Genomic DNA, 17,806 nt, shown 5'->3' with positions numbered 1-17,806 from the left:
CTTATTTTACATCTTGTGGAAAGGGCATTATACCACCCCTTTAATATATATTCATCGACTATGTAAGTAACATTTTTGTCATGGAACACACGTTTGTTCACAGTCCATGCTTGTTTCCTTTCATTTATTTTCCATATCTGAGGTTATCCCCTGTTGCTTTCATTGTGGCTATTACAGTAATGCACAATGATATTCAAACTATAATTAAACCCTTTTATGTTTATACAACACACATAATCAGTACCTGTGATTATCATTGTCATTAGACACAGTTTGTATGTCGTTGTTCCCAGCCAGAAATTGAAACCATTTAACAAAACAGAATCCCCTGTAGTATTGTATATGTTGTTGTATATATATCACTGTCATTGTTGGTTAGGACAAAAACTCTGATTAACTTGGAAAAGATACCTTTTATTGCATGTCACAGCATCTGGAGTTGGGCTAATTTACTTAATAACAATTGTTTATTTTGATTATGATTTTTATTTTGATTGATTATGACATATAAACTCTTAAAGAGGAGTATGTTTTTAACATTTTGCAGGATTTTTCTAACATATTGCTCTGCCTCATATTGTGCCTAAAGAAATCATCATATCGGTCTCACGAGGTTTACACCTTTATTTGAATCTAGATGCTGACAAAGATACTGTAATTATGTAAAATCCTCTGTGTAAGCAAACAGAATACACTGAGCAAAGATGTTTGACAGTAAGGCTTTAAACAGTCGACTGATTTACTCAAACATCCTTATCAATCGCTAACTAAGTGAACAGATACCAAGAACAAACCAAATCACAGGATCTCCACACGGATCAACATTACAAGGATCTTTCCGCTGAGGAATCGAACGCAGAGAGATCGTAGGCTGGAATACCTTGCTGAAGAATGTTCTGGAATTGGTTCTGTTTGAGCCAGGCCTGAACCTGTTCCTGCAGAGACGGATCATCTCTCACAGCTGGATTTCCATCGCCCACTTCATCCTTTAACAGCAAAACAACACAGCATGAGACAAGTTCTGGTTTTCTTTCCCTTTTTTTTTGAGGAGTGCTAAAGATTTTATCTGCTATGATCACACTGAAAGCTCCAGAAGAAAAGATGAAGATGAAGGAAAGCAACAGTTGCACACCAGACAGCTTCAGATGGGGGAGGGATGACAGCGAGAGAGCGCACACACACACACACACACACACACACACACACACACACACACACACACACTATTACACATGGTATTACTCATCCATGCACACAATAGACACACCTCCTCACTGTACACACACACACACAAGACTGGAAATTACGTAACGGTAATGTAGAGCAGATATTTAAGCTGAACTTCTGCTGAACTCCCAAAACCTCTGCCTGTTACACACACAAAGCACATAAATGAAACACAGAGGCTAGATATTTCCCAAAAATACTCCATCACTTCAACACACTCACACACACGTACTCTATCCACTTGGAATTTACATTTAATTGTTTTTTTTTCCAGGTTTATATCTTGCTCTCCAGTAAGTCAAAGTTTTTTTTGTTCATAATGCTATAAGCTGCTTAATATATGTGTGCAAAGAGAAAGAAAAGAACATTATTGTTGTTATAAATTAATAAATATTAATTAATAAGTATAATAAATACTATATTATATAAATAATAATCATTATTACTATTATTAATCATTACAATTATTATTATTATTCATTAATACATATAATATATACATGAATAAATAACAACATTTATTACATATAAAACATTATGTAATTAGTATGTATTGCATATAATATTTATCATTAATAACTTGCATTTTATTAATTAAAAAACAACAACAATTATAATTGTATTGTTATGTCCTATTATGTTAATTAAAACTTGATAAATTAAACAAAGCATTTTGCATTGAGCACAGACAATAATGAGTGGACCAATTTCATGCATAGATTTTGTGTGTGTGTGTGTTTGAAAAAGCAGTCAAATCCAATCACAGTTATCAGCGCTCTCGCTTTCTCTTCCTTTCTGTCCATCAGTCTTCATCTGACTAGTCAAATGCCTCAGTCCAATTTCTCCTGTGTGACTCATATACAGCTGACCCCAGAGTCTGCATCATCATCTTCCCTCTCTCTCTCTCCCACACACACACGCGCACACAGAGACGCACACACGGACGCACAAGCACAAGCACAGAATCACACACAGACGCACACACACACACACGCACGCACGCACGCACGCGCACACACGGATGCACCCGCACCGCACAAGCACACACGCACACACAGAATCACACACAGACACAGACGCACACACACACACACACACACACACACACACACACACGCACGCACGCACGCGCACACAGAGACGCACACACGGATGCACCCGCACCGCACAAGCACACACGCACACACAGAATCACACACAGACACAGACGCACACACACACACACACGCACGCACACACACACGCACGCACTTACAGAGGCTCAGGTGCAGAGAAACTAAATCATTCACAGCAAAAGTGTGAACTGTTTAAAGTGACAGTGAAACAAATGATATCACTGATTGTGCTGATGTTTATCCTGCATGACATATGTATCAATGTGTGACAGAAATTGCTCTTGATATCCTATATCAGCATTTTTTGCAATTATCTGGATCGCTCGATAAAGATGGAATCAGAGGCAGAAAATATCAGGTACTATTTTCTATACCATGCCAAGGGGTTGTATCATGAGAAAACACATTTTCCTTGACCTCTTACAACGGGCGGCCTCGCTTCCGCTTGCCTTAAGCTCCACCTGAGAGCCTGCCTGGTGATGTTTGTTGGCGGTTTGCGAAGGGTGTGCCCTATCCAACCCCATCTTCTCTTCCTGATTTCTACCTCTATTGGAAGTTGGCATGTCCTTTCCCATAGATTGGTGTTACTGATAGTGTCGGGCCAACGGATGTGGAGAATCCTTCTGAGACAGGTGTTAATGAAGGTTTGGATTTTACTGTTGGTGGCTTTGGTTGTTCTCCAGGTTTCAGCGCCGTACAGTAGTACTGATTTCACGTTGGAGTTGAACAGTCTGATCTTGGTAGTCAAGGTCAGCTCTCTGGAAGCCCAGATGTTCTTGAGCTGGATGAAGGCGTCTCTTGTTTTTCCTATCCTTGCCTTGACATCTGCTTCTGTTCCACCATGTTGGTCAATGATGCTGCCCAGGTAGGTGAATGACTGCACCTCCTTCAGAGGACTTCCGCTCAGTGTGATTGGGTTGGTGTTACTGGAGTTCGTTTTAAGCGAGGCCGCCCAAAAAGCACATGGCGACGTGAACTCGACGCAGACGTCACAAGGATGGGCTACAACTGGAGTCAACTAGAAAGAATGGCCCAGGACAGAAATCTCTGGAAGTCCATTTTTGGCGGCCCATACCCCGGGAGGGGTGGAGTGCATAACTAACTAACTCTTACAATGGAGTTAAAAGATCACAATATCAGTATTCATACAGTTTTTCTTTTTAATTACTGGCCATCATAAAGGTTACTAGTCATAACATAAATGTAATTATTTGCTTCTGATATCAGCCAATTAAGCGATATCACATAGCACAACTCTCATAACGGCACCGAAAAAATAATATCGTTGGAATCAAATTCAGAGTGATTTTTTCCAACTAAATAATGATAAAAACATTGACAGCCAATCAAAATCCATCCTACTTTAAAGAGCTTGAGCATTTAAAGCGGCAAAACTGCAGTGCGCTTAGAATAAACAGAACACTATTGTGCATTAGTGTGGACGCTAATATAGTTATATTTATAGTTATTGGTGTGAACGGGCTTTAAGAGTGCTGTTGTACTTGTACAGCACAACAGATTCGGTTGAAGATGAAGATGAAGGAAAGCAACAGTTGCACACAGACAGCTTCAGATGGGGGAGGGATGACAGCGAGAGAGCACACACACACTTACACACACACACACACACACACACACACACACACACACACACAAACTTACACACACACACAAACTTACACACACACACACACACACACACACACACACACACACACACACACACACACACACACACACACACACACACACACACACACACACACTATCCAACAGTTCCATGAACAAGTTAATATCAAGTAATTGACATTTCCAGGTACAATATAGCCAGCTATTGTCTCTATTGTCTGTGTATAATTCTGGGAACAAGTGGAGTGTTAACAGTTATGCTGTTTCAACTCAATTCAATTAAATACATACAAATGTTATGCCACACATATAATCACATTTACATTTAGGTCTTAAGTGAATGCAAAAAGCCGAGAGAAAATCGGTTAGGTCCCTTTTGTTCATTCACTGCTCTAGACTGAATCACTTCAGTAGGTTTATTAAGAATCATTGTATATTTAATTCATACAGTGAAGACTATTTTATTTTATATTTGATTACTATTCAATTTACTACTATTCAATGCACTAGACTATGAATACTACTATTAGACTTACCTGATCATTTTAAAGCACTGTTTATTTTATTTGTATCTGCGTTTTAATTGCATTGCATATCCTATTGCTTGTAATTAGTTTATTTGTTCTTATTTTATTACTGACTGTTTATTTGCTGCCATTGATTGCTTGAAAACTTTTCACATTAGTTTTTGCTGTCATATCACAATTAGTCATCACCGGCATCCAAGTTTCTTGAAATCGTAACAACCTAGGTCAGAAATGAACTGTTCCATTTAGAGAAATATTTGTACCCCTTGATTTTATATATGTAATATACATTTTTCACCTTTTGGGGAAATATATTTTATAATTACCTTATTAAATGCATCTGTGTTGTCTTTTATGTTAAATACTTAAATTTAACCAGACCCAAGCCTCATTTCAGAACCTGGTAATAACCTTATTTCCAGCAAAAATAACTACACTGATATACAGTATATCTATCGTAACGACCAATAAAAATTACTCATATTTCGATATTAGATTTTGGTCCCCTAAACATTAACAAGACCTCACCGCAGTAGGGCAAAGAAAACTGCCGCTGCCCAGCTGTGTAGGTGTGATCCACACGTGTGTGTGTGTGTGTGTTTAAAGGGTTCTAATAATATCAGTGTCTGTGTGTGTGTGTGTGTGTGTGTGTGTGTGTGTGTGTGTGTGTGTGTGTGTGTGTGTGCGCGGGCGGCCATCTCTGATTACTATCTGCCCTTGCATAGCAAACATAAGGTGGTGTGTGTGTAAGAGAGCAGACTGCATGAGAGAGGGAATGAGAGAGAAGGAGAGCAGGACTGAGAGAGTGTGTGTGTATTACTCATCCGTGCTTCAGTTCTCAGGACGAAGAGAAGACATGATTTATTCATTTACCCACAGGCAGGTTTTGATCTCTCTCTCTCTCTCTCTCTCTCTCTCTCTGACTGTCTTTCTTGTCTCGCTCACACAAACACAGTTCTCTCTCTCCCGCTGTTTCTGTGCCTCGCTCACCTCGCTCGCACTCTATTTCTCTCTTTGACAAACACACACACACACACAGGCACACATCCGCGCGCACACACACACACACACGCACACACGCAGCTCTGCTTCACTGGCCTTTAGGAGGAGGGGAAGGGGGTAGTGAATGGAGGAGGAATGAGAGAGGAGATAATAAGACGGGGGGATGAGGGAGGTGTGATTGGAGAGAGTGTTATGTGGGCAGGATGAAGGGCAAATTGAGCTAATGATGATGGTAAGGTTAATTAGTGTTAATTAGCGTGTTACAGTGCGGCTTCCTTTGATTGGTGGGCTGGTTTTCCTGCTTTTAAAGTTCTCTAAACAATCTGAAATTCACTCACTCCATCATTTAAGACAAACACACACACACTGAAAATAAAAGTGTCATATGGGACACACACACAATACACAATCACAAACTCAATAACTCCCAAACATACACACACAAAAACAAACAAGCTCTAAACCTGAGCACACACACCTAAGCTGACCTAAACACGAGAAATGAGATGAAGCCATGAGTATAGAGAAACACAGTGACTCAAAGACACTAAAGAGTACGAGTGACGCACCACAGGACGGAATTAACATGATGTAATTTGATTTATTATAAATGCATTTTATTTATTCTGTTTATTCTTTATCTAATTTAACAGTGTGGATATTTTAACTACTGATTGTGTGTAACTGCAAAGGCTGTGGTAATGACAGCCACTTTCTTTAAATGAGCATGAAATGATCTCCATTTACGGTATTAAAATTAAACCCTGGTCTTGAATATTTCAGGTAAAATACAAGTTGTAGCTCACACAGTAGAGCATGGCTCTCACAATGCCGAGGTCAAGAGTTTGAGTTTGATTCCTAGGGAATGCATAAACTGATATTGAATGCAATGTGAGTCTCTTTTATAAGCATGCCATCCACCAACTGTACATGAAATGAAATGGAAAGTGAAGCTGTTGACTGCCAAAGGCAATCACTCAGACTCATACCTCAGTGTGTAAAAACTGAAACGTGTTGACAGTTATGCACATACAATGTTTAACTTGTATTTAAGAGCTAATCTTGAACTGGCATATTAAGAAACATGCAGGCTCTAAATATGTAGTAAATATGATTGTCAGGGACCAAGCAGTTAAGCAAGAGGAGTCACAAGGGAAGTTCCAAAAGTAAGGGTTTTTATTTCCCATAAATCATTACAACAAAAATAAAGATAAAGGTTTGGGCCCATAAAAGAGGTCAAATAAACAGACGGTAAATAAAGCTTTGAACGTAACAGACTCAAAAAAAACACAACTGACCTTCCAACAAAAGAAACAAAGGGGACTTATATATATTGGCTGACCAAACCAATTGACACACAAGGGAAGACTAACAACAACACTACTACATAAACTACAAATAACAGCAAAACCTACCTAAAAACTTATTCCAAAAGAAATATGCTTTTACTTATCCTCAACTAAACAAAAATACTCAATATAATATAAATCTAACCCCCATAATATCTAAACAGAGAATAAAGCAACCCCCCCAGACATAACAAGCAGTGGTAGGGTCCAATTAGGCCACCTCCCCTATAAAGCTGCTCCTGCTCCAAACGCCACCCCTTTAAGCCAGCCGACTTCCTGAATCTCTCCCGGGTGTGGAATCCAACACTGGTAAGCTCAGAAACAAAATAATTATAGAAACAGAATGGCAATCCAAAAGTAACTAATGTTGCGTGCTCCCAAAAAGATACTTAAATATGATCAACTAAATAAAGTATAATGTGTGTGAAATGAACTAAGTGTCCTGTGAGTTATTTGTAACTAAATAAATATCTGCAACAAATGTATAATGTGTATGAGGTTACCGCTCTTAGACTGGTTGTGAGGCCATGGCTGTGGCCATCACACACCCCCCCCCTTCAGAGCTGCTGCTGGGCCAGCGAGAGAGGTAGTCTGCAGTGGTGTTGACCTTGCCAGGGATGTACTGGACTGTAAACCGGAACGGCTGCATGGCAAGGTACCACCTGGTAATCCGCCCATTGGTATACTTCATCCTCTCCAGCCACTGCAGTGCCTTATGGTCAGACTCCAATGTAAACTCTCTGCCCATCAGGTAATACTTGAAAGAGTCCAGGGCCCATTTGACTGCCAAGGCCTCCTTTTCCACTGTTGAATAGCGGACCTCTCTGGGTAGAAGTTTCCGACTGATATATGCCACAGGATGTCGTTCCTCCTTAGGTCCCTGTAGAAGTACCGCCCCCACACCCCTCTCAGAGGCATCGGTTTGTAATATGAACAGTTCCTCAAAGTTTGGACTATGTAAAACAGGGCTTTTACTCAGTGATTTTTGAATGTCCTTAAAAGCTGCCACTGCGTCCCCCGTCCACTGGATCTGGTTGGGACATCTTGAGCCCGTCTTATCCGTTAGTAGAGCAGCCCTGGCTGAGAAGTTGGGGATGAACCGATGGTAGAAGCCAGCCATCCCCAGGAAAGATCTGAGCTGCTTTTTGGTCTGTGGGAGAGGACATGACTCAATTGCATGGATCTTTTGAACCTGAGGTTTAATTAACCCACCTCCAATGGTGAAACCCAGATATTCAGTTTCCTTCTTGGCCAGGAAACATTTAGCTGGATTGATTGTCAAGCCAGCAGAATGTAGTCGGTCAGAGACCACTTTGAGATGCTCCACATGTTCCTCCCATGTTGTGCTGTAGATGACAATATCATCAAGGTACGCACAAGAAAACTCAGACAATCCATAGAGAACCTGGTCCATTAGTCTTTGAAACGTGGCTGGAGCCCCATGCAGCCCAAATGGTAACACCGTAAAATGGAAAAGCCCCCAGGGAGTTCGGAAGGCTGTCAATTCCTGCGACTGCTGGGTTAGGGGCACTTGCCAGTAACCCTTACAGAGGTCAATGGTGGTTAAATACTTTGCTTCTCCAAGGCGGTCAATGAGATCATCAATTCGTGGGGTGGGGTAGGAGTCAAACTTTGAAATTGAGTTTAGATACCTGAAGTCGATACAAAACCTTATTGTCCCATCCTTCTTCGGAACCAGCACCACAGGATTGCACCACTCACTCTTAGATCGCTGAATTGTCCCCAGAGACAGCATGAGGTCAACTTCCTTCTTCAGGGACACCAGGAGGCGCTCTGGTATCCTGTAACTCATACGTCTCACTGTTGCATCAGGTTTTAATACAATGTCATGTTCCACCAGGTTCGTGCGCCCTGGATATTCTTGAAATATGTCTGAGTGAAGTAGAGTTAGTACCTGAGACTGCTGTTCCTTTGACAGATGGCTTACATCAAGCTCTGTGGACACTGGCAAGGGCAGATACTCGTCATCTGCCTCCTCCTCTTCCTTTACCGCCTGAATCAGGAACACCTCAGCTCTTGGGACCCACTCCTTAAGGAGGTTCACATGAAGCACCCGGCTAGAACGCTGATGTCCTGGAGTGGAGACCTGATAGGTGGTGGGCCCCAACTTTTTCTTCACCTCAAAGGGCCCCTGCCATTTTGCAAGGAGCTTACTCTCACTGGTAGGCAACATAACCAAGACTTTCTGGCCCGGTTGAAAGCCTCGCTGTCGAGCTGACTTGTCATACCAAGTCTTTTGGTGCTTTTGGGCCTCCAGCATGTGTGTCTGGGCTAGTTCCCCCATTCGCTGCAGTTTCTCTCTCATCTGGACAACATAGGAGATTACATTCATGGTCCCTTCCTTCCGCTGATCTCCTCCCCAAGTGTCCCTCAATAAGGCCAGAGGACCCCTCACTTCATGACCATAGAGTAGTTCAAAAGGGGAAAAACCTGTGGACGCCTGAGGTACCTCCCTGTATGCAAAGAGGAGGTAGGGGAGCCAGTGATCCCAGTCAGATCCAGTCTCATTCACAAACTTACGGAGCATTTGCTTGAGGGTCTGATTGAACCGCTCTGTCAGCCCATCTGTTTGCGGGTGGTACGGTGTAGTGCGCACCCTCTTTATGCCAAGGAGTTGGTAAACCTGTTTCAAAAGTTCAGACATGAAATTAGTGCCTTGGTCCGTTAAAATTTCACAAGGGAAACCAACTCTTGAGAAAAAATGCACCAAGGAAAAAGCCACAGTTTTTGCTTTAATTGATTTCAATGGGAAGACTTCTGGATATTTGGTTGCATAGTCAGTTACTACCAACATAAAACGGTTTCCTGTTTTACTTTTCTCCACCGGACCAACAATGTCCATCCCAAGACGCTCAAAGGGGATACTTGTAACTGGGAGAGGTTGGAGTGGAGCTTTGGAGGGACTTTTCATTGATGTCTTTTGGCACTGAGAGCAGCTTCTACAGAACTGGGCGACATCAGTTTGCAAACCTGGCCAGTAGAAATGGCGCTTAATACGAGCAGTGGTCTTGTGTTTCCCTAAGTGGCCAGCCCAGGGAATGGAGTGACCCAAGGTAAGTACTATTTCTCGGGCCACCTGTGGGACCACTAGCTGCTTCACCTGGCCACTCTGATGGTAAAGAACACCGTTCTGTAGGACATACTCCTTTTGCTCACCATTAGTATTAGTCTCCTGCTTCCTTCCTCGTGCTCTCTGCAAAAGGGTAGACAAGGTTGAATCATTTTCCTGCATTTGCATTATATCTGTGGGTATTTGAAACCCCAGGGGCATGTCTGGAGTAGCCTCAGCTGATGGTTGTATAGCCGTGCCCTGAAATTTGTCTTGCCTCCTCTGACTACGAGTCTTGTGAGCTTTCCCGGGACATGTCTCAAACTCTTCATTATAGAAGGGCAAGGCACTGAGGGCTATGGAGTCTGCGTCTACCTGCTTAGCTTGTGCTCTAGTGACCACATTACAACTTTGCACCTGCTTTATCAAATCATAGAGTACTGGCAGATCTTCACCCAAAACTACCGAGAAAGGTAAGTGATCCGCAACTCCCACATTTAACAGATACATCTGTCCCTCTATCTCCAGATAAATATCAGCAGTGGGGTAATGCTTCTCATCACCATGAACACAGCAAATAGGGACAGTCTCAATAGTACAGATAGCATTAGCTGGTACATATTTCCTCTGTACAAGGGTCTGAGTACTGCCAGTGTCAATCAGGGCTCTGAGATTTTCCCCATTGATTTTAACCCAAGCCATTTTCATGGTGTGGTTACCTTTGGGTTCAGGGTTAGCATTCTGGCGTGGAACAAAACACATTTGGGTCAGCTTGGCTGGGTTCTTCGGGCACATTGGTTTAATATGACCTTCCTGTCCACACAAGTAGCAAATGGGCGTTCTGTTAGGAGTTCTAGATGGTGCATATTGGCTCTCCCTCATGGGAGGTTTACTTCCTCCTAGCGCCGCCCTCTGTTGGTACTGAGGGGGTATTGGCTGGTGGCCATCGTTACCAGCCTTCCCACCCATATTACTCCATGGCTGGCCTTTTTTCCGGGCAGCAACAAACACATCAGCAAGTGTGGCAGCTTCAGCAGCAGATTTCGGCCCATGCTCCTTTACCCAAACCTGAAGCTCAGGGGACAGCATTCTCAAGTATTGTTCCATGATCAGGATTTCACCAATTTCATGAAGTGTTTTACCTTGCGGTTGGATCCATTTTACGTACAGCTCTTTTAGCCTCACATACAGCTCCTTGGGGCTTTCCTCAGGTTCCACGTAGAGGGATCTGAACCTCTGCCTGTAGGTCTCAGGGTTAATATCATATTTTTGCAGAATTGTTGTTTTCACTTTATCATAATCATGAGCATCATCTATATCCATATGCACATAGGCTCCTCTGGCCTTACCCGTCAGCAGTGGGAGGAGACGAAACACCCAGTCCACTTTTGGCCACCGACATGCCACTGCAATTCTCTCAAAGGTAATTAGAAAATGTTCAACATCATCATTTTCTGTTAATTTTTCCAGTCTAGGCTCATGAAAAGATCGAGACTGACCTGCTGAAGACATGGTGGGGTGGATTGACTCTATAGAGGGTGAGGCTTGGGCTTTTGGATGATCCACATTCCAATCATAGTCCCCAGAAGGATCTGGCACTGTGGAAGCAGGCTCTGGTACTGGAGATGTGCGAACCTCTACCTCTTGCTGCAGAAGGCGAAACTGATGCTGTAGTGCTTTGAACTGGTACTCCTGGCGGTTAGCTTCCTCTCTCAATTTTACTTCCCTGGTCTCCTGCTGACCCATAAATGACCGCATGATCCCGGCCAGGTCACTCAGCGTTGGCTCTCTGCCATCTTCACCCTCACCACTTGATGCTCCCTTTAGTGCTTCACCTTCCATTGTGTCCTCACCTTCTGCCCGGTGTCCTCTTTCTATATGGGTTGACTCAGTCTTCTTATTCTCTGTCTGGCCGCCTCTTGTCACTCTCCCTCCTCGCATGCTTAAAAAAAAAAAAAAAAAAAAACCTTGCACTCCTCAACTGGCTAGTCCCACCGCTGCCACCATATGTCAGGGACCAAGCAGTTAAGCAAGAGGAGTCACAAGGGAAGTTCCAAAAGTAAGGGTTTTTATTTCCCATAAATCATTACAACAAAAATAAAGATAAAGGTTTGGGCCCATAAAAGAGGTCAAATAAACAGACGGTAAATAAAGCTTTGAACGTAACAGACTCAAAAAAAACACAACTGACCTTCCAACAAAAGAAACAAAGGGGACTTATATATATTGGCTGACCAAACCAATTGACACACAAGGGAAGACTAACAACAACACTACTACATAAACTACAAATAACAGCAAAACCTACCTAAAAACTTATTCCAAAAGAAATATGCTTTTACTTATCCTCAACTAAACAAAAATACTCAATATAATATAAATCTAACCCCCATAATATCTAAACAGAGAATAAAGCAACCCCCCCAGACATAACAAGCAGTGGTAGGGTCCAATTAGGCCACCTCCCCTATAAAGCTGCTCCTGCTCCAAACGCCACCCCTTTAAGCCAGCCGACTTCCTGAATCTCTCCCGGGTGTGGAATCCAACACTGGTAAGCTCAGAAACAAAATAATTATAGAAACAGAATGGCAATCCAAAAGTAACTAATGTTGCGTGCTCCCAAAAAGATACTTAAATATGATCAACTAAATAAAGTATAATGTGTGTGAAATGAACTAAGTGTCCTGTGAGTTATTTGTAACTAAATAAATATCTGCAACAAATGTATAATGTGTATGAGGTTACCGCTCTTAGACTGGTTGTGAGGCCATGGCTGTGGCCATCACAATGATGAAAGCCTGTAAATAGATTAGGGTGTCACAAAAGTTTATCAAACCTATGGAGCTTTAAAATGAGTTGTGACAATTAACCCTTAGAGCTCAGCAGACACAGAAAAAAAACTAAATCAAACACTAATACAAACCCAACAGCACCAAACAAAATTCATGGCTGCTATGGAAGTAGTTCTGTCTTTATCATTTTCTCCACACTGTCGTTTCTACGCTCTACAGAGGTGAGACAGGAGCTGCTGAGAGAGAGAGAGAGAGAGAGAGAGAGAGAGAGAGAGAGAGAGAGAGAGACAGGATGGGCTGATAGAGTCATACGATGAGAGAGATGACCTCAGTCTAACACACAGCTCAAGCATCACCACGGCAACATGTGCAAGAGAGACTTCGGGCTGATCCAACTATTGCATCAGGAAGAGAGATGGGGGGGGGTGTATGGAGAGAGAGAGAGAGAGAGAGAGAGAGAGAGAGAGAGAGAGAGAGAGAGAGAGAGAGAGAGAGAGAGAGAGAGAGAGAGAGAGAGAGAGAGAGAGAGAGAGAGAGAGAGAGAGAGAGAGAGAGAGAGAGAGAGAGAGAGAGAGAGAGAGAGAAAAACAGACATACAGACAGATTATTGAAAAGGATGATTTGGTGTTTGTGTAGCATGTACAGAGAAAGATCATAACTCTGGTGCAGAAAGCAGGGAGAGAACAAACAACCTTGTGCTCCTTCTTACACACACACACACACACACACACACACGCCCAGAGAGAGATACAGCGGGTTAGAAATAGATGATGCAGAAAAGTGCTTCATTGAATTCAAATTTGAGAGAAGAGAGGGAGAGGGAGATGTGCATGTTATGAGAGAAGAGAGACAGAAATACTTGATTAAGAGGGACAGAGAGATAGAGAGATAGAGAGAGAGAGAGAGAGAGAGAGAGAGAGAGAGAGAGAGAGAGAGAGAGAGAGAGAGAGAGAGAGAGAGAGAGAGAGAGAGAGAGAGAGAGAGAGAGAGAGAGAGAGAGAGAGAGAGAGAGGTGTAGAGGGAGGGTGATGAAGTAGATGAGATAATGACAAACAGAGGAGAGTGAGTGAGTGAGTGAGTGAGTGAGTAAGAATAGAGGTGCAGACCGACACACACACACACACACACACACACACACACACACACACACACACACACACACACACACACAGAAAGAGTGCTCATAAAAATCAATGCAGGAGTCTGAAGACCTGTCCTTCAGTAAGAGCACTAGATCAGACACAGACAGGCAGAGAGAGGCGCACTTTCCTCTTAAGAAAGCCTGAATTACATCACTGTCAAATGAACAGAAATATCTACAAGGCACCTTAAGTTGTGTCATGCTGTGTTGACACAGCAACAATTCTTCAACCCATGGTGTGTGTTTGGGGCGAGATTCTCTGATCAATAGCAGACAGAGGAAGCATATAAAAAACCTGTTTGAAAACAATCATTTTTTCTAACTGTTGACGATAGTGGCGCAAATATTACAAAAACTTTAATTATTAAATGAGAGCATCATGTTGTTGTCCATATTATAATATGGGTGTGAACACATTGTACATGAAATCATAATTGATCCTATTTAGTTTCTTAATAAATTTCTCCAAAATTATTGCGAATGATTAGTGCATGATATATACATACACACACACACACATATATATATATATATATATATATATATATATATATAAATAAATAAATACACACACACACACACATTAAAAGGAATAATTTACCAATAACATGATAATTTAACATCCATCCCATCAAATCCCAATGAATAAAATTATTGATGCACATATACTCTACACTACAGAAGATGTGGCTTATATCAATAACTAATAATTAGTTTAATGATGACTAATAAATGATTTGGTTATGATATAAATCTATTCTGCTTTGCCCTTAGTCCAATGTTCACACTGACACTTCAATTTAGAGTATAAAATTTGAATAAAAGATCCGAATTCTATTGATCTATTGAGTGAAATAATCAATAGAGTAGAGTGGAATACAGCGCTAATGAACAGAACATGGTAGAATAGAGTGGGATGGAATAGAGTAGAATAGAACAGAATAGAACTAGAGTGGAGTACAGAAGAAGAGAATAGAACAGAGTAGAGTATGGCATAGTATAATAGAATAGAATAGTATTTAACAATATAATAACACAGGGGAGACTGAAGCACAGTAGAATAAAACAACAGGAGTGTAATGTACAGTAGAAATGGAGAATAGCACAATAGAATAAAGCAGAGCAGAGTGGAATACAGTAACATAGAGAACAGTGCAGAATAGAATAGAGGAGTAAAAGTGGATGAGGTAATGTTGGATAATATTATACTCCCGAAATCTGGTATAAAAAAGTGCGCCAAATTTAAATTTGTAAAAATAAGCCCCAATATTGAATATTGTTTCCGATATACTGATGCTAATAATACGAGAATACAGATTTTTATATACAGCGACTTTTTCACTCATAAAAGTATCAACTTACAAAAGCTAAAGGCTGTTTCATATTGTGCATGCAAGTAATGGTTTATTTAGAAACTTTTTTTATTATATTGTTTTCTCTGTTACCAGAATCATTACGCATTTGTGGGCTAATTATTATTATTATTTTTTGAAGGTATAGGCTATATTTAAAGCTTTATTTATTAATTAATTGAATGAAATGAAAACTGAATCAGATAAAGAAGCCAAAGGTGAGAGCGAAAATGAAAACTGAAAAAGTGCTAAAAAATATTGTGAATGTGTGAAACAGATGGAAAGCAAGTTTTTTTTTATACACAGAGTGAAGACTGTGTTTGCATGTGTAAGGACTGGGCCAGGGTGAATTTGAATAACTAAATACCTTCCTGCTAAAGACCCAAAAAGCCTGGAATGTAAATTTACACACACACACGCACAGCCACACACACACACACACACACACACGCACGCATCCCCCCACAAATGAAGCCTGCTCAGGACAGAGCGTGGTTTCCTGTTACGAGACACTTGTATGACTGACTTGGAATTTGATGTTCAAAGAGAAAGAAACTTCTTTTCTTTAAAAGACATTTAACCCGATATATTCGATGTGTTTTTATGTGTGTCCATTTGCCCATGTCACATTGTAATGACTATAATTTGTCCGTAACTTAAAAGTGAATTATAAATACCCTAGGTGTATTTTTAATGTAAATGTTTACCTATAACAGTCGTGTTTGATATCGTAAAAATGCCCTTGACTTGACTCAGCCAGATATATGTATGAACACACCTTAAAAGGTATGATTATGTGCATAACACATCTCTGCAGTAGAAATGACCCTTCCTAACACAGGTCATAATTTAATTAGACAAGCAGTCTGACAAGACAAAGAGAAATAAAACCCAAAGTCCCGCCTGTAAACTTCCAACCCTCTAATTGGCCAAGCCAACAGGAAGAGGCTGGATTTCTCCAAAAAGTGATAAAAGACGCTTCTCTTTTCTCTCTCTCTCTCTCTTCCTGCCGTGTCATGATGTAACGTCTCGCCTCCGGGCGAGCTCTTCGCCTTTCTTTTATTTGTTTCTAGTTTAGTTTGTGTTTTTCAGTTGTAGATAAGTCTCTGTGTTTAATTCCAATCGACGATTGAAAAGAAAACCCTGTGACATATCTCTTCAGCAAATCCATCTACGAGGGACCTTTAAACGAGCGCGCGCTCTCTTTGAAGGAGAAACACGCGCACGTGACCACGTGACGCGCCGGACCGAGAGACACACACGCTTCTTCAAAGCCATGGAAAGATGCAACGTTAACCCCGCGTGATTTCCCCGTAGAGATCTTTATTCCCTTTTTGTTAGTCAAAGTTTTGTTTTCCGTAGCCGACTCAGTTCACTTCCACGAAGTGAAACGAACTTAGCCGAACTATTTCCCTTTGGAAATGTTACAACAAAGACTGTAAACCTCCGTTCAACACGCGCGCCACGCAACCCACGTGACGCTTCCTCACACCCAAAAGGACTCCGCTCACGCGGCCAGACAGGGCCGTACAGGAATGTTTCGGCACAGAGAGAAACCATAACATACGTTGATTGCAAGTATAAATCTCTTTATAGAGCTTCTAAGAAGTTTTAAGATGATGTTCCGTGTTGTAATCGGAGAGGTGAATGTCTTCCTGCCAATGAAATTCTCCCAATTTCTCTGTTCTCTCTCTCCCCATCCCCTTTTCTCTCTCTCTTACTCGCTCACGCGTGTACGTTATCCATTGTCCAAACTTTATGCATTTCTCGTTCATTGATGTCTTATTGTATTGTTCATTGTTGTCTATGTGTTTGTAAATACATATATCCCATGTAACCGTAGTAAATACATAAGTAGTCATGCCTTTATTAAATCCATTATATTCATTTTGATTGATGTTACTGTGTCTGCTCATACTCCAGGTCTCTGAAATGAATAGATCAAGCTACGGCTTTATGAATTAAAAATACTTTTAAAGAGTATGTGTTTATAGGGCAGAAAACCCAGTTCTTCTGGCCAGAGAATTGCGTTTCCTGAAATCCTATGAAGTAAGATGATATGTGGGATTCCCCCAATATTAATCTGACAATTGAGCTAATTAAATTTTACCTGTCTGTAAAACGTGATCTATGCAATCAACTTGTAGTTAAAATGCAAGGATACACGTATGCATGCAGGTAAAGTGATAGATCCTCCCTTAGAGGGAGAGTAAATTCAATGTAAGATTGATCTAATCCAAACATGTATGAATAATTATTAATTACCAATTATTAATTAATTTATGCAAATTCCCCACGGATTAGATCCGCCCTGAATCCTTACAAATGGTGGAGAATGCGGGCACATTTTAAACTTGTTTTATGAGCAAAATCAGTTTTCAATCTATGTCTATATTGTGATTTAATATTGTACGTGCGCCTCGAGTGAGCGAACGCAATGCGAACTCACCGCTGCAAAATAATGTCTGACATTCCGTTTGCCATTGTTAATAACTAAAAGTAAACTGCAGTTCATAGTATTAAATTTGTCCCACAAAAGACGAAGAAACCTCTTTTGAACGACGACATTTTTAATGTTAAACTCCCCTGTCCGAACGATGTT

At 41.2% G+C, this 17,806-nt stretch overlaps 1 protein-coding gene across 1 annotated transcript in view; it reads right to left on the bottom strand.

Moving 5' to 3' along the window:
- The window catches only part of jmjd1ca (jumonji domain containing 1Ca), a gene marked incomplete at its 5' end in the record, with an annotated part of 53,052 nt that overhangs the window by 20,149 nt on the left and 15,097 nt on the right, over positions 1-17,806 (bottom strand). The window contains one exon of the mRNA XM_056255039.1: positions 881-986. Within this exon, the coding sequence (XP_056111014.1) occupies positions 881-986 (106 nt within the window). The remainder of the gene's footprint in view (positions 1-880; positions 987-17,806) is intronic.

The sequence above is a fragment of the Rhinichthys klamathensis genome, unplaced genomic scaffold (assembly GCF_029890125.1).
Source record: "Rhinichthys klamathensis goyatoka isolate OS25496 unplaced genomic scaffold, OSU_Roscu_1.1 h1tg000117l_1, whole genome shotgun sequence".
Classification (NCBI taxonomy): domain Eukaryota; kingdom Metazoa; phylum Chordata; class Actinopteri; order Cypriniformes; family Leuciscidae; genus Rhinichthys; species Rhinichthys klamathensis.
Note: the sequence above shows the minus strand (reverse complement) of the source record. Positions and strands in the feature narration are given on the sequence as shown.